Source organism: Papio anubis, chromosome 15 (genome assembly GCF_008728515.1).
Source record: "Papio anubis isolate 15944 chromosome 15, Panubis1.0, whole genome shotgun sequence".
NCBI classification, from domain to species: Eukaryota; Metazoa; Chordata; class Mammalia; order Primates; family Cercopithecidae; genus Papio; species Papio anubis.
The window spans coordinates 7,157,894-7,182,059 of record NC_044990.1 but is presented as its reverse complement, the minus strand read 5'-3'; the positions used below and the strand labels follow the sequence as shown (position 1 = coordinate 7,182,059).

Sequence of the window (24,166 nt, the reverse complement as noted above, 5' to 3'; positions counted from 1 at the left end):
AATGCCCGCATTCCGAAGACATAGGCTGGAGCCTCAGCCTCGGCTTCCAGAGCTCAGGCCTGGGAAGGGGGGAATGTGGGGGATGGAAAGGGGAATTGTGTCTCCAGGAAGAGGAGGAAGATGTTTGCTAGATCAAAAGTTCGAAGTGCCCACCACTTAACCTCCCACATTCCCGCCCCATCAGGTCTGTGGACCTCCCCTACTGCCCTTCTCTCAATGATTTGGGTTTTGTAACGGGGTTTGCAATTTACATCCGGTTTTATTTCTCTGGAAGTCCGATGACACTCGGCTGTCCAGGCCAGGCCCTGGAAGTCCCCCAGGAGGACCAGCTCGGTCTCCCACCTCTTGAGTGCACAGCTCCTTGGCCCCTGAGTACCCCACCACCCTCATTTTTAGCCTTCTTCCTTACAAACACAAAGGGTGGGAGGAACCAAAAACAGGGGATCCCGCAGCCCTAGGTTAGTTCTGATCGTTTTCAGGTGTGTCTGCAGAGGCAACTTGCTGGTTGTCACCTGTAAAATGGGGAGGATAAAAACACCTCCTAGGTTTTGTTCTAAATCCTAGGGGGATGTGAGGCTCAAGGGAGATAAACGACACTGGAGAGCACCCCAGAAATGACAGGATGAAGGCGATGGTGACAAATATCCGACCGAAACGCTTGACAATAACAGACAAGTGCAGGTCTCCAGGAGTGCCGCGAGCGCCCGCGGGTTCTGAGAGCGCTCAAAGCCACCGAGTCAGGCTGCCCAGCCCGCCGGGCCTCGCCGCAGTGATCCTCATTCCCGAATCTGGCAGCGCTGTCAAAGGCTGGTATAGGAGGTGAACGGCGGCCGCAGGCCCACTCCACGCTGTTGTTGAAACCCAGTTGGGCGCGCGCGAGAGCCGAATCTCGCCGCCTCCGCGCTCCTGTCTGGGTAGCTCCCGATTCCCGGCTGCGCGGCTCCGGTCCCCAAGGCGGTCGCTCCCAGCCCTAGGCCCCTTGGCCGCAGCGCTTCCCAAACCGAGAGAGATCCTTTCTCAACTCAGAGCTTTTCATTAACAATCGTTAATAACGGCCCTGAGTTGCCTTGTGATCTCCTGGAGATGAAAAATAAATTTCTTAGGAGAATGTTTCACTTTGTAAAGGACAAAGAGTTTTAAAGATATAGGTATGATGTAAGACACATAAATACCTAGGTAAGTATTAGCAGAAATTCTCTTTTCCTTCATTGTTAACCACTTATGCAAGTATAAGAAAAATACAAGTGTAGCTCAATGAATTTTCACAAACTGACACTCCATGTAACCAGCAGCCTAAGAAACAGCGTTACCAGCGATCCCCTAGTTCGCCTCCTTATGCACGCCAATAACCACTAGCCTAACTTCTACCACATGCCCATTACTTTTGTAGTTTAAAACTTTTGATTATTGAATGTAAACGTTTATCAATAAATCGCTTTAACTCAAATCTCAAAGGTAAGATGAAGTCAGAGATGCAGCCTGAATCTCGGATCATAATTTATCTTGTACGGAGGGCGAGTAATTTCCTTGGGCAAGAAAATAACTGATTGGAGGTGACAGTTGTTTAGGGCTGCAGTCGTCCCGGCCAGGAGCACAGGGCGGGAAGGAATGGCCCATCTCTTAGGGCTCTCTGCTTGTCACCTACCAGGTTGGTCAGAAACGTTCTCATCAAAGCAATGGTTTCTCTTTTCTTTTCTCTTTGGGACAGAAGGAGTTTCTTGACCGCCCCCTTCCCTGCAAATGCATAAACAACTACTGCTCCTGTCTCCAAGCTCAGATTCCCACCAAGATAGACTTTTCTCTTCCCCTGTCTTTTGTAAGTCTCTTGATTTCATTCTTTGAACCTGTGATTGGAGGTTAAAGTGCACCAGGTTGGAAGGAGGAAGCTCTTAACAATAAAGGTTTGAATATTTAGCTGTGATCAGGTCGCTGCCCTCTCACGAACCTCCCCCCCCCTTATCTTTTAAAATGCAAATTATGTTTCAGGGGGTTGTGCGTTGAGTGCGCGCTGCGCCTCGACGTCTCCAACCATTGGTGTCTGTGTCATTACTAATAGAGTCTTGTAAACACTCGTTAATCACGGAAGGCCGCCGGCCTGGGGCTCCGCACGCCAGCCTGTGGCGGGTCTTCCCCGCCTCTGCAGCCTAGTGGGAAGGAGGTGGGAGGAAAGAAGGAAGAAAGAGAGGGAGGGAGGAGGCAGGCCAGAGGGAGGGACCGCCTCGGAGGCAGAAGCGCCGCGAGGAGCCAGCAGAGCACCGCAGGCTGGGGCGCAGCCACCCGCCGCTCCTCGAGCCCCCTCGCCCCTTTCCCTTCGTGCCCCCCGGCAGCCTCCAGCGTCCGTCCCCAGGCAGCATGGTGAGGTCTGCTCCCGGGCCCTCGCCACCATGTACGTGAGCTACCTCCTGGACAAGGACGTGAGCATGTACCCTAGCTCCGTACGCCACTCTGGCGGCCTCAACCTGGCGCCGCAGAACTTCGTCAGCCCCCCGCAATACCCGGACTACGGCGGTTACCACGTGGCGGCCGCGGCTGCAGCGGCAGCGAACTTGGACAGCGCGCAGTCCCCAGGGCCGTCTTGGCCGGCAGCGTACGGCGCCCCACTCCGGGAGGACTGGAATGGCTACGCGCCCGGAGGCGCCGCGGCCGCCGCCAACGCCGTGGCTCACGGCCTCAACGGGGGCTCCCCGGCCGCCACCATGGGCTACAGCAGCCCCGCTGACTACCACCCGCACCACCACGCGCATCACCACCCGCACCACCCGGCCGCCGCGCCTTCCTGCGCTTCTGGGTTGCTGCAAACGCTCAACCCCGGCCCTCCTGGGCCCGCCGCCACCGCTGCTGCCGAGCAGCTGTCCCCCGGCGGCCAGCGGCGGAACCTGTGCGAGTGGATGCGGAAGCCGACGCAGCAGTCCCTCGGCAGCCAAGGTAAGCCGAGGCTGCGCCCTGCCGGACCCTGCTTGGGAAGGCGCGGGCAGAGCCACTGGCTGCTGCGCGTCCGCCGGTCCGTTACGCACAGGGGCGTCCCGGGCTGTCTGGGAGCTCCGCGCCAGGAGGGACACGGTCCGGGAACAAATTCGGGGGCCTCTGGACCCTCGGGGCTTCTCTGACCTACAGAGCCTGGGAATGAATATTATGAGTCTCACAACACCGTGTTCAGGCGTCCTCTTTTCAATAGCTCCTCATTCGCAACCCCGGGACATCTTCGGGAAGCTCTAGGGAATGTCGGCGTGAGCACTGCTGGACGCGGGCAGAATCGCGTCCTCCCCCACTTGCTGCCGCCTGCATTGCTTGCGTGACTCCTGGCCGCGGAGGAGAGAGGGAGGCTCGAACCTTCTTGGGCTAGATCTAGGCCATTTCTTTCCGCTCTCTCTTTCCCCATCTGAGCCATCTAATAAGAGAATTGACCTGGAGAGGGGTGGGGGGTGTCGGGGGACGGCTAGGCTGTGCGTGGGACAGTGTTTGGCCATTCAGGCCAATTCAAGGTACAGCGAGCAGACAGACCAGGTAGAGCTGCTGTCGCTGGGAAGAAGGTGCTGGCCCCAGCTGCTAAGGCGACGGGGGCGCGCCCTGTCTCTGAACCTCTGACCTGTGAAGGGGTCATTTCAAGCAAAAGCTGGAGGGGTAGGGGCAAGAAACCGAGGGGCAGTCGTCTGCGGAGAGAGCAGGGAGACGGGGAGGAAACCCTGGTGGAAATTAAGCCGCTGCTCCAGGTAGGGGTCATTTTCCCACAGCTTCCTTTAAAGGGTGTCAGGGATGTCTGTGAGTGTGTGTGTGCATGTGAAAAAGATCCTAGGTTTGCCGGACTGTGGGGCTCATTGACTCCGGGTCTGCCCCTTCTGGTGTTCGAGTGTGCCTAGACGTGGCAAGGAAGTGCGGTGGGGAGAGTCCTAGTTGAGTGCCCCCTTTATTTCATCAAGTCTTTCCACAGCCCTCAGCGCTTCCGCTTTTCTTGCTTCGCTCCTTGCTGCCCCAATTGGGCAGGCACGCTGGTTATGGGCACTTGGCAGAAGTTTATAGCCAATTATAGCTAGTATAAATCAAAGCGCCCTTTAGGGGCTGCTTCTGGGCATCGGTTTCTGCGTCACTGTGCACATGCTAGGGAGAGTCCTGGTGGGAATGCGGCCGTCCGGGGAGAAGGCCACAGATCAGCCTCGGGTGGGCCGCAGAGCTTTGGTTTGGTCCCTTCTTCAAGAGGAGGTGCCTTCCTCCTGGCAGGGGCCTCCAGATCCTGGCTCCCAAAGACCCACTTTCTACGGCGCATGTCTGGGGAGCGGTGGCGGAGGTCGCGCACGCCCTAAGGAAGACTTTTGCGTGTCCCGGGAGAGTGGCCGCGGGGTGCGGGCCGGGAAGGGGGCGGGAGGGAAGCCGCCAGAGCCCAGGCCGCGAGGTCAGCAGATGTGAAGTCCTGCGCCGAGGTGGCAAGGCCGCAGTCGGCGCCGGGTGCCCTTGTGATGTTAATGTGGGGTGGCCGCAGCCCGCTGGCCGGAGCCAGGCTCCTCTGCGGAGCGTCATCTGTCAAGGGGTGGATGGGGGGGACGCGGCCCGGCCTGCTTTGATATACACCTTCCCGGCCCTGCCATTGTCTCTTTTAGGGCCCGGAAAGAGGGTGGTGACTTTCGCAGTCAATAATGAATTCTGACAAGTCCCTCTCATCCCACCCCTCCACAGCCCCGCTCCTAGGTTCCCAGGGGGTGTGGGGCGCGGGCCGAAGAGAGTACAGGGTCTGGTCATCGCTTTGCCCGGCCCGTCTGGGACACTGAAGGGGCAGCACCCGAGCAAGGGTCGCTCCGAGGTACTTCCAGGCGAGTCTCCCTCCTGGGGTGTTCGGCTGAGGGAACTGCCCTGAGCCCCAGCTCCGGGGGTGTCCTCTGTGGCTCCAGTCAGGCTCCGGTGCCAACCCCGCCTGATGCTATCTGCGTGACCTGGTCTGATTCTCCATTTCCTCATCTGTAAAAAGGTGCGAGTACCAATGGCCTGGAGTGGGTTTGAGGCGGTCACGCGTGTCCGAGCGTCCACCGCGGAGAAAGTCGCGTTAGTTCCCCTGACTTTCATAGCAGGCGCGGGGTCGGGCCATTCAAATGCGCCTGCAGGGCCGTGTTTATGTTAATACGCCTGGCGGGGAGGGGGATGAAAGCCAGGGCCGCCATTTGCTCAGTAGTGGTAATTCAAACAGAATGTGGTTGTTATTAAGGCATTGAAAGGGCTTTTCTTTGATAAGATCGCCTTGTCCTGCATTGTTTGCGGCTGTGTTCCCCTTTCAGCGGCTCGGGGGAGCTCCCTCTGATCAGGCCTGTATCTTCCCAGGACGCTTTTGTTGTGGTTTGCAAAGGGTTTTACCTGAACAAAGTCAGCCTGCAGGACATTAAACACCTCCAGGCAACTCCCAGGCCCTTCAGATCTTTCTGTGGGACTGGGCACTGGGAGATTGAACCTGTTCAGCTGCAAGAAGACCCAAAAGTGGGAGGGAGCCAGAGAGAACAGCTTCTGACCAGGGCTCTGCCAAGGGCTGAGCCAAGACAGACCTGGTGGAGACGCCAGGCTCGGGCCTGCTCCAACATTGTGGACACTATTTGTCAAGGCCCTTCAGTAAAACAATCAATCTAGGATTTAATATGTTGACTCAATCCAATGAGCATAGATCACTGGTCAGGATAACTCTGGCCAGGTTTGCAGCAGGAATAAATGGAGGGTCAAAAAAGAAAAAGTACCAAACGCCAAACCTGGATTGGGCAGGTATAAAGTGTCCCTAGCTGGAGGGGTTTGCTGCCTGTTCCCTCTGCCAGAGCCCAGCTCAGAATTCCACCAGATGGGTCTGGTGTGTCTGGGGGATGATTCCGGCGACTTGTCAGCTCCTGTACCCTGCTTTCCACTTGTAGTAAAGCAAAGAAGTAACCCCCATACCTCCTCTACAACATGTGCCCACAATGACAGCTGTTTTCGGGGTGGGCTTCCATCTCTGTTAGACCTGGAAATCTAGATGTTTCCAGGATCCTGACCACTTCACCCTGCCCCCTTTCCGTTGGTGTCAAATATATGCCAGTACTGTATTTGGTTTACTGAAAGGGTGGTTACATTCTGTTATCTTCTGTGTGAATTAGGTTTCCACTTTTCTTAATTTTTAAAAACCACTTAATACCAAGGTTAGTTTAGTTGCCTCCACTAGCCTCACACCCTCCCCCCACAGGACCCTCTGGGGGGTCTTGTCAGACTTGGCAGGAACCAGCCAAACCCGGGCCCCCCGGGGTGGTGGAGGAAGAGAAATGTCCCTGGGTTAGGGAGGTTTGTCATTACCCATGACTGATGGGCTGCCTTGCAGTTCTCAGCCCTCACTTCTCCTTCCTCCACAGTGAAAACCAGGACGAAAGACAAATACCGAGTGGTGTACACGGACCACCAGCGGCTGGAGCTGGAGAAGGAGTTTCACTACAGCCGCTACATCACCATCCGGAGGAAAGCCGAGCTGGCCGCCACGCTGGGGCTCTCTGAGAGGCAGGTGGGGACCGCCTAGCTCCCTCCGGGCGGGCCACTGCCTGGGAGAGGACCATGAGAGTTAGAAAATCTGGCTGCAGGGGCCATCTAAATCTGTGGAGAGACCGAAGCAGGAGGATGCAAGCATTCGTCTTTGGAGCACTTTTTTTTTTTTTTTTTTTTTTTTAAATAGAGATGGGGTCTTGCTTTGTGGCCCAGACTGGAGTGTAGTGGTACAATCATAGCTGACTGTAGCCCTGACTTCCTGAGCTGAAGGGATCCTCCTGCCTCAGTCACCTGACTAGCTTGGACTACAGGCTCCAGCCACCATGACTGGCTAATGTTTAAATTTTTTACAGAGATGGTCTCACCGTCTTGCCCAGGTTGGTCTCAAACTCCAAGTGATCCTCCTGTCTTGACCTCCTAAAGTACTGAGATTACAGGTGTGAACCACCATGCCTGGCCTGGAGTACTTTTTGTCCCCCCCAAGATGTAGTTTTGCTCTTTTTGCCCAGGCTGAAGTGCAATGGCGTGATCTTGGCTCCCTGCAACCTCTGTCTCCCGGGTTGAAGCGATTCTCCTGCCTCAGCCTCCCAAGTAGCTGGGACTACAGGCATGCGCCACCACACCCGGCTAATTTTGTATTTTTAGTAGAGATGGGGTTTCTCCATGTTGGTCAGACTGGTCTCCAACTCCCGGCCTCAGGCAATCCACCTGCCTCGGCCTCCCAGAGTGCTGAGATTACAGGTGTGAGCCACTGTGCCTGGCCCTGGAGTACTTTTTTAAAGGTCCCCTTCTACCTTTAGTCCTCTTTTTTTGATGTTGTTGATTTTTTTTCTCTCTCTCTTTTGAGGGATATAGAAAGTGTGAAAAAAAGCCAGGGGTGTTAGTTTAATCCAGAATTCCATTTGGGTCTATAAAGACATATTAAAGACCTATTCTCTTTGTTTCTAGCACTGTACCTAAGAAAATAAACTAAATAAAATACTCAGTCTCTCATAAAAACTAGAGGGACAAGACTTGGTTCATGAACATTTTATTTATATCGTCTAGAAAAACAGGCCAACTTCACAGCCAGGAAGCCACACAATTAAATCTCATTTTCAGCTCTAAGGTGAGGAAAATTACATTTTAGTTTAGCCTTGAGGGGTCAAAGGTTGCCATTTGAAGTACACCACCCAGCACTGGCCTCCCTTTGCTGTGTAGAAAGGGCCTTGCAGTTTCTGTTTTCCTTGGTTCTGAGACTTTACACTTTTCCAGTAAATGCGTAGATAAAAGTTGCTTTGAAAGCAAACCCAGGGAGCAAGGAAGGAAGAAGACTCTTCCCCATGAGGCTGAATTGGGCCTGAGAACGGATCCAGGGCTGGGCTGTTATGGGGACGCCCAAGGAAAGCTTCTAGAAGGACTTGGAGTTCTGTAGTTGGAGCGGAAGATGTTGATGATACTGCTGGGTACTATTCCTCTTTTCCCTGGCATCTTCACCACCATGTGCTTTTCTCCACCTTTCCATTTCTAGGTTAAAATTTGGTTTCAGAACCGCAGAGCGAAGGAAAGGAAAATCAACAAGAAGAAGTTGCAGCAGCAACAGCAGCAGCAGCCGCCGCAGCCGCCTCCGCCGCCACCACAGCCTCCCCAGCCTCAGCCAGGTCCTCTGAGAAGTGTCCAGGAGCCCTTGAGTCCGGTGTCTTCCCTGCAAGCGTCAGTGCCTGGCTCTGTCCCTGGGGTTCTGGGGCCAACTGGGGGGGTGCTAAACCCCACTGTCACCCAGTGACCCACAGTGGTCTGCAGCAGCAGAGCAATTCTAGGCTGAGCCATGAGGAGCGTGGACTCCGCAAAACTCCTCAGGAGAGACCCCTCCCCTCCCACCCACAACCATAGACCTACAAACCTGGCTCTCAGAGGAAAAATGGGAGCCGGGAGTAAGACAAGTGGGATTTGGGGCCTCAAGAAATATACTCTCCCAGATTTTTTACTTTTTCCCATCCGGCTCTCTCTGCCACTGAGGAGACAGAGAGCCACCAATGGGCTTCATTCAGGACTGGCAGAAGCATTGCCTGGACCAACCACACCAACGAGGCCTTCAGCCTCCTCCCCAGCTCTTCTCATCCTAGATCTGCAGGCTGCACCTCTGGCTAGAGCTGAGGGGAGAGAGGGACTTAGGGGAACAGCAAGCTTGAGGCCAGCCTGCTTATGGCCCTCGGAGGTCCAGCTGGGCCTCCTGCCTCCGGGCAGGCAAGGTTTACACTGCAGAAGCCAAAAAGGCAGCTAAGATAGAAAGTTGGACTGACCAAAGACTGCAGAACCCCCAGGAGGCCTGTGTCTTTTTTCTCTTCCCTTCCCAGACCAGGAAAGGCTTGGCTGGTGTATGCACAGGGTGTGGTATGAGGGGTGGTTATTGGACTCCAGGCCTGACCAGGGGGCCCAAACAGGGACTTGTTTAGAGAACCTGTCACCAGAGCTTCTCTGGGCTGAATGTATGTCAGTGCTATAAATGCCAGAGCCAGCCTGGACTTCCTGTCATTTTCACAATCTTGGGGCTGATGAAGAAGGGGGTTGGGGGGTTTGTGTTGTTGTTGCTGCTGTTTGGGTTGTTGGTCTGTGTAACATCCAAGCCAGAGTTTTCAAAGCCTTCTGGATCCAGGGGGGAAGAAGTGATATGGTGAAGGGAAGTGGGGAGTATTTGAACACAGTTGAATTTTTTCTAAAAAGAAAAAGAGATAAATGAGCTTTCCAGATTTCAGATTCTGTATTTATCTTCAGATTTTGTCTGCAACTATTTTTTAAAGAAATGAAATATCTTCTTTGCTTGCGAGCTGATTTGGAAAATTCAGAGAGGGAGTGGAGGTTATCAGGACAGGCTCATTTTACCCCAGAGCATCAGAAGCCTGAAGGAGCAGGTTCTGAGACCTTCCCTGCCCCCAAGCCTGAGCCCAGCCTAGGAATGCGTGGCTCTCCTGGGGGTGCCTTTGGGCAAAATGCACATCTGAATGGCCAGCTGCTTCCCAGCAGCCAGAAATTATGGGGGGTGGGGGTGAGAGGGCCCCCTCATAGCATCTCACCAAATCCACATGGAGGCTTTTTGCAAACAGCAGGCAGTTCCCTTCTGCAGTGACTCCCTCCTAAGGACACCCCACAACCCAGCTAGTTAAACGTGAGCATTAAATTTTTTTTAAAAATCCCCCTACTTTCCCAAGACAGCACTTCCATGAATTTAGTGTTCTGTAAATCACTGGGCATTTCTGTGAGCCCTTTCTACCTCCACTTTCTTCTGTCCTCCCAGTTTCCTTATCCCGGACCGCGCCCCACTTCCCACCCAATCACCCCACAAACAAGATTTCAAGACCCAATAGAAAATGATCCTTTTAGTGACAGTTGCTTGTCAGTTGGCCGATCCACTGGGCACCGGGGTGCAGTCTTTGAGATTTTTGATCCTGGAGGCCACCGAGCTCAGCGTTCCGGGCAGGACCTGGGCGAGGGGCGCTTAGCCCTTCGTTTCGATCTTCCCACCAACATCCGAGAGCCTAATCAGCGCGCCCACGGAGGCGCCTTAAGGGCAGTTGGGGAGGATGAGCAGAGCCGGGAGACAGCAAGAGGTACAGACACTCTGCAGCACCTCTCCAATTCCGCCGCCCTTCCGGGTGGCGTATACAGCTCCAGGATTGGGAAAGGGGCTCCGGTGGCCCGGCCCGCGGGCGCCTGGCCTCGAAACCAGAGGCAGGAGTGTGGGGCGCGGGGTTGGGGGGTGCCGGGCAGAGGAGGAAGCCTTGTCCGGGTCCGCTGGGCGAGGGGTCCCGGGTCAGGGCCGGTCTGAGCCCCGGTGCCCCGCAGGTCTCCCCGCGTCCCGGCCGCGCCCACACGCCCGCCCCCTAGCCACTGCGGTTGCTATGCGTTGCCGTGAAACGCCTGTCAATAAACCCTGTTTGGACAGTGGAGCAAGAGCACATGGGTTGTTTGCTTAGTGGTTAGAGGTTCAAAAGTCGACATTGTCCCGCTGCAAGCGATTACAAGTTCTTCCCCTTCCCGGGGCTAGGTCCCCTTGCACGCGGGTACGGGGCCCGGGAAAGGAGCTCGGCTGCTCTCTGAGATGCAAGCACCCGGCTCACTGCTGCGAGCGCCTGGCAAGCCTCCTGGGCCACGGAAAAAGGTGCAAAACCAGGACCCTCTCAGGCAAGTGAGGCCACCGCGCTTCTAACGCCAACTGTGTCACTCCGGGAGCAATACCTACGGAACGAGGGATGTGGCACGAGTGGGGAGCGCAGCTCGAGGAGTTTAGGGAGGCCTGCACAGGGGCGCCTGAGGTTATTTGAGACCAGATGACCTCGCGGCTCCTGGAGCCTCCAGCGCAGAGCTGGGGGTGGGGGCCTCCGAATCTCACGCCTCCACCGCGTCCAGTAGTCGGCTCAGGCGCCAGAGGGCGCGCGCGCTCTGGGAAGAGATGGGGCTTGGGCTCGTGGACTCGGAAAGGTTCCAGTTTTCACCCAGTTGGGAGGGGCAAGTGCCTCTCCCAACTCTGGCTGAGCCCAAACCCGGGCGCTGCAAGATTTTTCTACGTTGGCCGTGGGCCTGTTGAAACTAAGTTCAAACTAAGTCAGGCAGGGGAGATTCTTGGATTTGTTGAATGTTTAAGAAAAACAAAATTGGCAGAGAGGGACTATACCTTTCTAAAAGGGTCATTTTGCACAAGATGTTTTCTTCCTAAACTTACAGTAATGTGGACACAGTATTAATATATGGTAAGACCGGAAATTTAGGATAACTATGGGAATAAAACCTATCAGTATTGTGGAACTGTGGTCAAAAAAAAGTTTTCTATCGGCCGGGCGCGGTGGCTCACGCCTGTACTCTCAGCACTTTGAGAGACAGAGGCGGGTGAATCACTTGAGGTCAGAAGTTCGAAACCAGCCTGGCCAACATGGCGAAAACCCGTCTCTGCTAAAAATACAAAAATTAGCCGGGCATCGTGGCGCGCTCCGGTAATCCCAGCTACTCAGGAGGCTGAGGCAGGAGAATCACTTGAACCCGGGAGTCTTGGAGGTTGCAGTGAGCCAAGATCCAAGCCACTGCACTCCAGCGGGGGCGACAGAGACTCCGCCTCAAAAACAAACAAACAAACAAAAAAGTATTTATGGAGAATAAACAGCCTGAGTCTCCGCCCCACCCGACTCCCAGCCGTGAACAATTCGTAGCTTTGTCATGTTCATCCAGTAAAGTTAACACGACGGACTGCTAATGAAAGCAACGAATATTTCATTGCAATGTGTTTCACTTCTTTCTAATAATATGCAGAAAGGGGTCTACATCAGTGAAGAAAACTAATATTAAATAACAATCTAAATATGCACATAGCAATATTCTTGCTGTTGTTATTCACAACTACTCAGGAAAAAAAAAAAGAAGCAACAAGTAGAAATGAAAGAAGTCTCAGCCACAGAATGGCAAGGAAAGTTATTTTATTTATTTATTTATTTACTTACTTAGTTAGTTAGTTATTTTCTGAGATGGAGTTTCACTCAGTCGCCCAAGCTGGAGTGCAGTGGAGTGATCGCAGCTCAGTGACCTCCACCTCCTGGATTCAAGAGTCTCCTGCCTCAGCTCCAGGCGCACGCCACCATGCCCGGCTAATTTTTGGTCAAAAAGTTATATATATTTTTAGGGCCACTCTTTGCACCTCATTTTAGAGACAGGTTGCTATTTACTAGCTTACTGACCTTGGGAATGCCCCAACCTCTGAGCTACCACTTCCTTATCTGTAACATGGGGACCCAATGAGGTAATTAATGTAAGCCAGGGTAGCATTGTATGCTTATAACTAGACCCTAGTCACAATATGAGCTGCTTCTTGTACTGTATTCTGCAAAGTGCTGGAGAGTCCTTACAAAGAGCTTTTGAGCAAGATAATTTCTCAAATTATGATAGAATAACCCTTTCCCAGAATTTTTTTTCTAATGCATTTAGCTTTGCTTACTTTGTCAAAATTGCCTGAAGTATGTTGTTTCTTGATCGCCATTTTCTAAGTATCTGCATAAAATCTTGAGTGGCAAGGCACTAAGCAGCATTCCAGATGTGGCGACAAGTTGCTGGTTTGTATAGCTTACTTGCCCTTTTATTTACTAGAAGACATGTTCCCAACTAGAACATCTAGTTTCTAGCTGTACTTAGGAGAATCAAGATTAGTTGAGGATGTAGTTGAGAACCTTCTTATTAGTACACTTTTTTTTTTTTTTTTTGAGACGAAATTTCACTCTTGTTGCCCAGGCTGGAGCACAATGGCTCAATCTCGGCTCATTGCAACCTCCGCCTCCCAGGTTCAAGCGATTCTCCTGCCTCAACCTTCTGAGTAGCTGGGATTACAGGTGACTGCCACCATGCCCAGCTAATATATATATATATATTTGTGTATTTAGTAGAGACGGAGTTTCACCATGTTAACCAGGCTGGTCTTGAACTTCTGACCTCAGGTGATCCGGCCTTCCAAAGTTCTGGGATTACAGGCGTGAGCCACTGCGCCCAGCCGTCTGCACACTCTTAACCCAAAAGGAGCAGACAGGCAGATACTCTAACTAGATGGCATTTAAAGTTTCTTTATTTTGAGACAATTTCTACCCCAACACCTCAATATTAATTCTGCGCTCTTCAGGAACCACCCCAGGAGGGTGCTGAGGTTTAAATTCTCTAAGGCTGATTCATCCTTAGATGTTGTTTTAAGAAAAGTGTTTTACTCTTATCTCCAGAATTCTCCCTTACAGTAAAATTACAGCAGCAGATCTTGCATTAACTTGGTTTTGTTTCAGAGTATAACAAAAACATTCATATCTGAGTAATGTAGATTAATTTGTAAATATTTAAAATAAACATTTAACTTATCTTCTTAATCACACTTAGACGACACAAATTTTCAACCCCACAACTCCTACATTCAGTCAATTTTCCTTTGCCTTTTTCCTTTTGCCTCCTGCTCTTCTTGGAGTGGGTGCACTATGATTTTAACAAACCAAGCAGGTTTTAGAGATGGCTGTGGGGCTAGCTGTGTGATACTGGGCCAAAAGAATCACCTACTGTCTTCTTTCTTTAGCTACAAATCAGAGGAATACATACATATAAATAAAGATAGAGATATTTTATACATATTTATACATATATAGGCATATATATATATAAAATATCATGGCTTTCTAGAAGGTTATGATATTAGATTTAGGAAAAAAAAAAAAACTCTCAAATTCCAAATAAAGAAAGTAGACTCTGTGAGTTCCAGAGATTATACCAACATTTACCTTGACATTCTTCTTGGAGGAATCAGTCCAGAGAAGGTGGGGGCAGCACTTAGGTGACCTTTTGGCTCCTGCATCTCTAGTGCCCAAACATTACATTTGTTTTAACAACAGCTTTTCCCAATTGGAATTTGTCATTAACCACAGCAGATATAGATAATATCAACCAGGTTGCCAGAGCCCCAAAGTTAAATGACCAGTAAAGCAGGATCCTGGTGATTCTGTTCTAGAGATCTAATCCATAAACCACAACACAACCAGTTTTGATCCATGAAAAAGACTTCCCTGAGATGAAATGATTGCCAAACCATCCCTTCACCCGCACAATTACTTAAAAATAATATTTATATCATGTACTGGGTTTATGTGTCCAATATTTTATTGGTAAGTAAAAACCCCAGGCAGTTCATGCACTTTCATATTTGAGTTTTAACTTCAAAACTAAAAAGGAATTTTTTCGTAATTGCTCATGTGTTATCTCAGAACTTTCAGGATTAACAGTCTGCTATCATCACACTTAGTATCTGTAGTATGATGATAATAGGTTTTATGCAAGTGGTAGTTGATAAGTTCCTCTCCAACCTCAGGGAAGCAAACAAGGAAGAACAATGCAGAGCTAAAGTCATTGTAGTACAGACTTATGATGGCTTGTTATGTGGCACTTAAATAATTTTAACTTATTGATAATTAGTAGAGTCAAGAACAAGGATTATATACCTAAACCACAGATTAGGAGTTGTTAAAAATGACCAGGGCAGCCTCTGTTTCCTACTCACGAAATACACTTTGGGTATTTTTCTTTCATTCTGTGTAGCTAATATTTAAAAAACAACAGCTACAGCAAAACTTAACAGAACAAGATTCTGTTTTCAGTCTTCACTTTACGCGGCCCTCTCTTTTCTTTTCTTTTTTTCTTGTTCTTTTTTTTTTTTTTTTTTTGAGAAGGAGTCTCGCTCTGTTGCCAGGCTGGAGTGCAGTGGTGCCATCTTGGCTCACTGCAATCTCTGCCTCCCAGGTTCAAGTGATTCTCTTGGCTTAGCCTCCCGAGTAGCTGAGATTACAGGCATGTGCCACCACACACAGCTAATTTTTGTATTTTTAATAGAGTCAGGGTTTCACCATGTTGGCCAGGCTGGTCTTGAACTCCTGACCTTGTGATCTGCCTGCCTCAGCCTCCCAAAGTGCTGAGATTACAGGCGTGAGCCAAGGCACCCTGCCAGCCCTCTATTTTCTAGACAGAAGCAACTCATGTCATGACTGGGGTCTAGTCATAAGCGTACAATGCTACATTGGCTTACATTACCTCACTGGATCCCCAGGTTACAGATGAGGAAGTGGTAGCTCAGAGGTTGGGGTCTTCCCAAGGTCAGTAAGCTGATAAATAGCAACCTATCTCTAAAATGAGGTGCAAAGAGTGGCCCTAAAAAACATATAACGTTTCTTGCCATTCTGTGGCTGAGACTTCTTTTATTTCTACTTGTTACCGCTTTTTTTTCTTCCTCAGTGGTTGTGAATAATAATAGCAAGAATATTGCTATGTGCATATTTCTTATTATGTGCATTGCCAGAAACAAACAGAAAAAAGACATAAATAAGTCAGAACCAGAGATCACTGTCTAGTAACAATACAGAAATGTAGAAGAGTGCAGGAAGAACAAAAAGAAAGACTGGCCGGGTGCGGTGGCTCACACCTGTAATCCCAGCACTTTGGGAGGCCGAGGCGGGCGGATCACAAGGTCAGGAGATCGAGACCACGGTGAAACCCCGTCTCTACTAAGAATACAAAAAATTAGCCGGGCGCGGTTGTGGGCGCCTGTAGTCCCAGCTACTGGGGAGGCTGAGCCAGGAGAATGGCGGGAACCCGGGAGGCGGAGCTTGCAGTGAGCTGAGATTGCGCCACTGCACTCCAGCCTGGGCGACAGAGCGAGACTCCGTTTCAAAAAAAAAAAAAAAAGAAAGAAAGACTGCTTGTCTGGAATCCACACATAAAAAATTAAAACATTATTTTTCCCTTGGACCACTTTATTAAAAATAATGCATATTTTAGAAATCCAGATTCTTGTATTTTCATTCATTCCTATTATTTTCATCATATCTATGAATTCTACATAAACATCTTTACACTTTTGGATCGCTGTTAGTGATATATTGTTATACACATAGCACATTAGACAATGATTCAGATTCTGGTAACTGGAAAATGACAGTTCTTGGGGGTGATCACAAGTCTACAGAAAATCAACAATTGACATTTATTTATCATGTCTACAGAGAAATGAGAGTCTTGACATGTATTAATACACCCAGTGTTATGATTGGTTCTCTTGGGTGGATATTTGTCCGGAATGGGAAACTAAAAAGCGATTCATCAAATGATCATGCCATGTGAAGCTGTTCAGTGGGTAAGTTTCTAGGAGGGCTTGGTATTACTGAGTAAAGCCGGGTCTCCTTTTGCAAATCTGTAGTCAGACAAAATAGGCAAGAAGCAAGCTCCTCACCCTAACTTTTAGTGTACTGCCACCCGCCCCGCCCCCGCCACACTTCTACCTCAGAGAAACTATTGTCTAGATTTGAGTCTTTGAATGTCTCAGACAGAAAAATGGATGAAACTTGTTCTTTGTTCATGCCCAAATGGGCCCGTTGTCTACAACACAGCTTGGGGAAGCGCTGGGCCTGGTATTCAGGCATCTCCGCGGATCTACCCCAACCATCAGAGCAGATGGAGCTCAGGTAGCGGCGATCCGCCCCTACCCCTGCGGCCTACGCGGACCAGTCGCGTCCACTCCCGGCCGCCGCGGGGCCCGGGCTTCTTGACCCTCCCCCAAGGCCACTGGGAGCGCAGCTTCCCCGAGCGCAGTGCCTCTCCGTGCTCCCAGCGGGCGCCCGGGGGCTCGTGTCCCGCTGCTGTTGCCCCAGGCGGCCGGTCTCGGCCGGCTGCCTGTCCTTGCTAGGTGTCCGCGGCGGCCTGGGGCTCCCTGGAGAGATTTGCGGCGTCTCCCGAGGGGTGGCGCACGGTGGGGGCAGGCTAGGTCCCGGCGCCGCGGCCTCCTGCCGGGTGGGAAGCTCTGGGAGCGCCTCTCCGCCGCCGCCCGTCGCCCCGGAAGTTGCGCCCTGAGATTCCGGGCACTTTATTTTTCCCCTTTCGAACAGTGTGGTGTCCGCGGTTGTTTTTGTCCTTATACCTGAAGACGCCGTGCTTTTCAAAAGGCGCGCGTAACTACGGCGCGGAGGTGAGGGGAACCTGGGCCGCGAGCGCCAAAGCCACGTGGCGAAGAAGGCCTGGAGCACTGGCCTTCGACCTGTCGTAGCCGGACGACCTGGGCCGGCGATGATTTGATTTTCGGAACGCGCAAAGGGAGCTCTGGTGTGTTCGGCCCCTCAGAGGGGCCGCCGCCCGCGGCCTCCGGCTTCTGGCCTGACTCGCCTGCGCGAGATCCCCGGCAGGGGGCGCTGCTGCTCCAGCTGAGCGGGCGAAGCGTCTGGGACCCCGCGGCCTCTGTCCCCAGCCCTGCGGCCGATCTGAGAACTGGGACTCGGGGCGGGCGGCGGGAGGCTGAGCAGGAGCAGCCGGAGCCGCCGCAGGAGGGGCTGAGGGGTACCCCGCGGCCCTTCTCGGCCGCCTCGGTGGCTTTCCCGGCCTCCCGGCCAAGGGCGCGGGGCTGCGGGTGGGTCTCCCGGGGAGTCGCCTCGCACAACAGGCGCGAGCGAATCTACTCCTTTCCACTCTCGCGGAGGCGCTGTGGCTCTTGAAACCTCCGCTCCTTCTCTTCGCAGCCACCAGAAGGCGCGGCCCGCCACCTGGGCAAACGCAGTCTCCCCCAGAGCCCGGTTGCGCCCCAAAGCCGGGTTCCATCTCATCTCCGATAAAGACACTTCCTGATTTGCCCCTCACCAGACTCCAGCAATTTTCCAGGTCCCCGGGAACCTGATTTCGCCTCTGGGCTTCCATGATTAGTGGCGGCTGGAGCGCTGCTCCCCAACCTGGGCCCACTTTAGGGTGTGTGGGGCAGGGAGGAGGGTGGGATCACTCTTAATCTCGTGTCACAGCTAAATAATTTACTCAAGGTCTTCTCTTCCTGCCAGTTCCCTTCCCTGTTCCACTGCCCTTGACTTCCTGCTTTGTGAAACCCCGGGGAAAGAAAGGCCAAGTCTTAATAAAAGTTAATATTAATAGAGGCCCCATGCTCCGGGCTTCTCCAACACCTCATCTTCCCCTCTCACCTCCACCCGCTCCACTCAAGCCCCGTTTCTCGGGGAATTCTTTCAAAACTGGAGATGGGACTGTACTTTGGGGTATATTCAGGAAACAAGGACGCTTGGGCCACATTGTGTCTAAACCACATCCTCCTCCAGTTCCCATCAGCGCGGAGGGTGGCAAAGGTCGAGCGTGCACACAGTAGCTGCCCCACAGAAGCCGCGCTGGTTCCAAAGCAGTCCAGAGATAAGGGCGGGGGCCAGCCGGCAGGTTCTGCAGGGGAAATACCTGCTGGAAAGAACAGGCCGAGCGACTACCGAGAGGCGAGGAGCAAAATTTACCAGTGTTCAACAGATACTTTTAAAAAGGCAACAAACCAATACTGTACAAAGAATACGTAACAGTATCAAGCTCACTGTTCCCTGATGTGTGTGTGGATTCGAGCCTACTGACTTTCCCATAGTAAAGTCTAGTTTGGTTTGAGCTAAGGGCTTGCACAAACAATTCCTTCCAAGAAGGTTAAACAATGCAGAAATGTGAAAAGAAAAAAGTAACTTCTCCCCATCCTTTCAATTCCATCCTTCTGTTAACAATGTTAACACTCTATTGGACGTCATTTCGAGAATTTTTCTGTGCTTACACAAATATGTATTACATATCATCTTGTTCTTTCTTTTCTGTCCTTTAAAAAAAAAAACAACAAAAATGAAGTCACACTTTACTTTGTGACTTGCTTGTATCATTTAATAATATATCATGGGCATTTCCCCAGGTCATTACACATAAATCACATCAATTTTTAAAATGTCCATTGCATTATGTAAATAAAGATGTAATAGAATTTTATCGATTCAATCATTTCTTTTGAATATTACTATGTTCTAGGTGCTGGGAAAACAGCAGTAATCATCACCGTTAAAAATCCCTATTCTTGGGGAACTTAATTCTAGTGGGAAAAAATTTAAAATCAATTTATTTAACAATTTCCTTACAGATGAACATTTAGGTTGTTGTCAGTGTTTTGTTATTACAAACCATATAAAGGTAAACTTTTTACATATACCCTTTTGTAGTTTTGTATTTTTAAAGGATAGATATCTTAAATTGGAAATGGTAGGTCAAAAAATATGTACATTTTAAAGCTCTAGTAAAGATAGCCATTGCTTTCCAAAAAACTTTAGCAAGTCACACAATTCACAGTCCCCTTGAGTGAGTTTCCCTTTCTTCATATCCTCTTTTGCCCTAGACATTATCTCTTAAATTTTTGCCAATCTGATGGGCAGAAAATGGTAACCAATTTAATTTTTCATTCTGAAATTATTAAGCAGGTTGAGCACATTTCATGTTTATTGGGCATTTGCATTTTGTCTTTGATGATTTTTCTTTTCTAGTAAACAGAACCAAAAGAAATGGAATGAGTACTTGCATATCCCAGCCTTCATGCTTGATTTTTAAACTTAAATTATTTTATTTAAGCTTTAAAACAACCAGCATTCATTTCTATGAGATAGATTCTAATTTAGGACTTTCTGACATCAAACACTGTGCAATTTCAAGCATTATTGAGTCTGCTCTCTGAATAGTGCAGACTTTGGGCCAGGTGCGGCTGCTCACGCCTATAATCCCAGCACTTTGGGAGGCTGAGGCAGGAGAATCGCTTAAACTTGGGAGGCAGAGGTTGCAGTGAGCTGAGATCACACCACTGTACTCCAGCCTCGGTGACAGAGCAAAACTCCATCTAAAAAAAAAAAAAAAAAAAAAGTGCAGACTTTATAAGTATAAAGGTAGAGTGAGAAGTGCCAAAGGAAACAGTAGATAGTAATTAAGGACATCATATCTGCAATTTAAAAGCAAATAACAAAATGATGAAAAAGCATTTGCTACAAGAATGCCAAAAAATTGCTATCTATAAAGAATCCAATACAAAATGAGAAGAAAACATAGACTTCTAAAGAAATATTGGCAAGGCCAGGTGCGGTAGCTCATGCCTGTAATCCCAGCACTTTGGGAGGCCGAGGTGGGTGGATCACAAGGTCAGGAGTTTGGGACCAGTCTGGCTAACATAGTGAAACACAAAAAATGAGCTGGGTGTGGTGGGGTGCACCTGTAATCCCAGCTACTTGGGAGGCTGAGGCAGGAGAATCCCATGAACCTGGGAGATGGAGGTTGCAGTGAGCCGATATCACGCCATTGCACTCCAACCTGGGCAACAGTGCGAGACTCTGTCTCAAAAAAAAAAAAAAAAAAAAAGGGCAAATAATAACCAAAACTAAAAAATCCAGTACTCAATGCTGGTAAGGATATGATGAAACAGGCACCCACAGGAATAATAAAATAATACATTAATATTTATTTCTAAATGGCAATTTGGCAATATAGTCACGAGTCGTAAACTGCTCACACTCACTAAGTTCCATATCTAGAATCTAGTCTCAGGAAATAACAAAAAAGTAGAGAGTTGGAAATAAGTGTCCAACATTAAGGTTTTGGATCACAGTGAGATATCATCTCACACTAATCAGAATGGCTATTATTAAAAAGTAAAATAACAGGTAGCAAGGTTGTGGAGTAAAGAGAATGTTTATACACTGCTGGTGGGAATGTTTAGTTCAGTCATTGTGGAAAGCAGTTTGGAGATTTTCAAAGAACTTAAAACAGAACTACCACCTGACTTAGCAATCCCATTACTGGGTATATACCCAAAGGAATATAAATCATTCTCCCATAAACACACATATACACATATGTTTACTGCAGCACTATTCACAATGGCAAAGACATGGAATCAACCTAGATATCCATCAATGGTAGACTGAATAAAGGAAATGTGGTACAAATACACCATGGAATACTACACAGCCATAAAAAAGAATGAAATCATGTCCTTTGCAACAACACAGATACAACCAGAGACCAGGAAAAGAAAATTAAATACTGCATGTTTTCACTTATAAGTGGAAGCTAAACATTGAATGCACATGGTTACAAAGAGTGGAACAATACACATCAGGGCTTACTTGAGGGTGGAGTATAGGAGAAAGATGAGGATCAAAAACTACCCATTGGGCCTGGGCTCGGTGGCTCACGCCTGTAATCCCAGCACTTTGGGAGGCCGAGGCAGGTGGATCACTTGAGGTCAGGAGTTTGAGACCAGCCTGGCCAACATGATGAAACACCGTGTCTACTAAAAACACAAAAATTAGCCAGGTATGGTAGTGTATACTTGTAATCCCAGCTACCTAGGAGGCTGAGGCATGAGAATCTCTTAAATGGAAGCTGCAGTAAGCCAAGATCACCACTTTAGCCTGGGCGACAGAGCGAGACCCTGTCTCTAAAACAAAACAAAACCATCCATTGGGTACTATGCTCACTGCTGCCTGGGTGATGACATCTTTTGTACACCAAACCCCAGCAACATGTAATTTACCCAGGTAACAAACCTGAACATGTATCCCTTGAACCTAAAATAAAAGTTAAAAGAACAAAAAAAAAATTAAGGTTTTGGACAACTAACTTATGTTACATTTATTCAATAGCATATTACATAACCATTAAAGTTGCTGTTTTCAGAGTATGTAATGGCAAGGGAATGCTTGTTTTGGCTCATACATCTAAAAAGGCAAGATACAAGAGAATATATACAGGGTAATATTTTGCAACTATGCAGTGATAGCAGGCTGAAAAAGGGCACCCCAAAAGATATCCATGTCCTAATTCCTAGAACCTATGAACATTACTTTGTATGAGAAACAAAATAAAAAAGCAAGCAAACAAAAAATCAAAATCCAGCTCAAAAGAGTCTTTGCAGGTATGATCAAGGATTTTGAGGCCAGGTGTGGTGGCTCACACCTGTAATCTCAGCACTCTGGGAGGCCGAGGAGGGTGGATCGCTTGAACTCAAGAATTTGAGACCATCCTGGGCAAGACGGTGAAACCATGTCTCCATAAAAAATACAAAACAGAGCCAGGGATAGCGGTGGGCACATGTAGTCCCAGCTACTTGAGAGGCTGCAGTGAAAGGATCGCTTGAGCCTTGGAGGAAGAGGTTGCAGTGAGCTGCGATTGTGCCACTGCACTCCAGCCTGGATGACAGAGCAAGACTCTGTCTAGGAAAAAAAAAATGATATGGAGATGGAGAGGTTATCCTGGACTGTTCATGTGGGCCCTAAATGCCATTGCAAATGTCATAATAAGAGACAAACAGAAGTCTGCTCACGCCTGTAATCCTAGCACTTTGGGAGGCCAAGGTGGGTGGATCATCTGAGGTCAGGAGTTCCAGATCAGCCTGGCCAACGTGGTGAAACCCCATTTCTACTAAAAATACAAAAATTAGCTGGGTGTGGTGGTGTGTGCCTCTTATCCCAGCTACTTGGGAGGCTGAGGTAGGAGAATCCCTTGAACCCAGGAGGCGAAGGTTGCAGTGATCTGAGATCGCGCCATTGCACTCCTGCTTGGGCAACAAGAGCGAAACTCCATCTCAAAAAAAGAGAGAGAGAGAGAAACAGAAGAGATTCCCTCTACCCTGTCTCATCTTACGCGCGTGCACACACACACACGTGCACACACACACAGACATGCACACACACACATAAGAAAGCAATGTGAACAAGGAACAGAGAGAAATTTGTAGATATTGGCTTTGACACAGTCAATGTCAGCAACCATTAGAAGCTGGAAGAAGCAAGGAAGGGGTATTCCACAACAGTCTCCAGGGGGGTGTGGCCCAGCTAACACCTTGATTTTGGCCCAGTGATAACAATTTAAACTTCTGGCCTCCAGAACTATAAGAGAATAAACTTCTGTTGTGTTAAACCATCAAGTTTGTGATAATTTGTTACAGCAGGCACAGGAAACTAATATAGCAGTGTTTCTGTTATTACTGTCAAACAACAAACAACTTCAAACTTTGTGTCACATAACAACCATCTCATTATGTTCATGGATTCTGTGGGACAAGAATTCAGACAGGGTATGTAAGCATGACTTGTCTCCATGCTACAGTGTCTGGAGCCTCAGTTAGGAAGAATTGAATGTCTGGGACTGAAATCACCTAGAGGTTTCTTTATTGGCATCTGGGCTAAAACAAAGTTGAAATTTGAGCTTACTTTGGGTTGTTAACCAGAGTTCCTCTTCATTTGGCTTGGGCTTCCACAGGGTTGTGACTTCTAACATTAGCAGTTCAGAGCTTCAAGAGTCAGTGTTCCCTGTACACAGGATGGAAGCTATATGTACTATTCTGACCTAGCTTCAGAAATCACATGGTGAAACCCCGTCTCTACTAAAAAATACAAAAAACTAGCCGGGCGAAGTGGCGGGCGCCTGTGGTCCCAGCTACTCGGGAGGCTGAGGCAGGGAAATGGCGTGAACCCGGGAGGCGGAGCTTGCAGTGAGCTGAGATCGGGCCACCGCACTCCAGCCTGGGCGACAGAGCCAGACTCAGTCTCAAAAAAAAAATAAAATAAAATAAAAGAAATCACATGGTGTCACTTCCACCACCATTTTCAGTTGATTGAAGAAGTGACAGGCCCTCCAGGTTTGAGAGGGAGAGACATAAATCCACCACTCCATGGGAGGAATATCAAAAAATTTGCAGCCATGTTTCAAACTTCCAGTTTGCCCCATGTGCACAAATTATTTACATTCTTCCACCTCCAAGTTCTTTCCTCCCAAAGTTTCATCTCATTAAAGCACCAGGCTTATGGTCAAGGTCTAGGGTCTCATGATATAAATCAGGTCCAGGTGAAGATTAAGCTCCTTCAGTTAGGTTGCTTGAATATGGTTCCTCTTGATCTGAAAATGTGTGAAATAAATAGAAACATCTTCTGCCACTCTTCCCCCAAATAAACCCAACACAAAGTGATATAGGCGTAGGATAATGTGCATAAATTCTCTTGTTCTAAAGTGTGGAAAATGGAGACATGTAACAGTCATTGGTTTATGTTAATTCTGAAACCCATCTGAGCATATGTTACCCATGAATTGATTAGGGCCCTGTCCTGCTTGTTGCAAAGTACTCTCTGGAACTTTTTCGTCTGTTTTATAAGTCTTTATTCCCTTTTTCTGAGCTATCCTTTCTTTTCCATAACAAGTAGCCTGTATGTAGCTGGGCACAGTGCCTCACGCCTGTAATCCCAGCACTTTGCGAGGCTGAGGCAGGTGGATCATGAGGTCAGGAATTCAAGGCCAGCCTGGCCAAGAGGGTGAAACCCCATCTCTGCTAAAAATACAAAAA

At 49.2% G+C, this 24,166-nt stretch overlaps 2 protein-coding genes across 3 annotated transcripts; one reads left to right on the top strand and one right to left on the bottom strand.

The window, feature by feature from the left end:
• Positions 1-53: 53 nt before the first annotated feature.
• CDX2 (caudal type homeobox 2) lies at positions 54-9,208 on the top strand. 2 transcript variants are annotated; one of them, XM_031655777.1, is made up of 3 exons: positions 54-2,925; positions 6,348-6,489; positions 7,985-8,123. In XM_031655777.1, the coding sequence occupies exons 1-3, from the start codon at positions 2,385-2,387 to the stop codon at positions 8,121-8,123; spliced, it is 822 nt and encodes a 273-aa protein (XP_031511637.1). In that variant the 5' UTR covers positions 54-2,384. The 2 variants fall into 2 exon arrangements, with proteins under 2 accessions (XP_031511637.1, XP_003913761.1); XM_003913712.4 differs by having other exon boundaries at positions 82-2,925; positions 6,348-6,493; positions 7,985-9,208.
• Positions 9,209-15,870: 6,662 nt separating this feature from the next.
• LOC103879122 (translation initiation factor IF-2-like) lies at positions 15,871-19,606 on the bottom strand. Its single transcript, XM_009191686.4, has one exon. The coding sequence runs from the start codon at positions 17,686-17,688 to the stop codon at positions 16,957-16,959; it is 732 nt and encodes a 243-aa protein (XP_009189950.1). The 5' UTR covers positions 17,689-19,606; the 3' UTR covers positions 15,871-16,956.
• Positions 19,607-24,166: the final 4,560 nt, after the last annotated feature.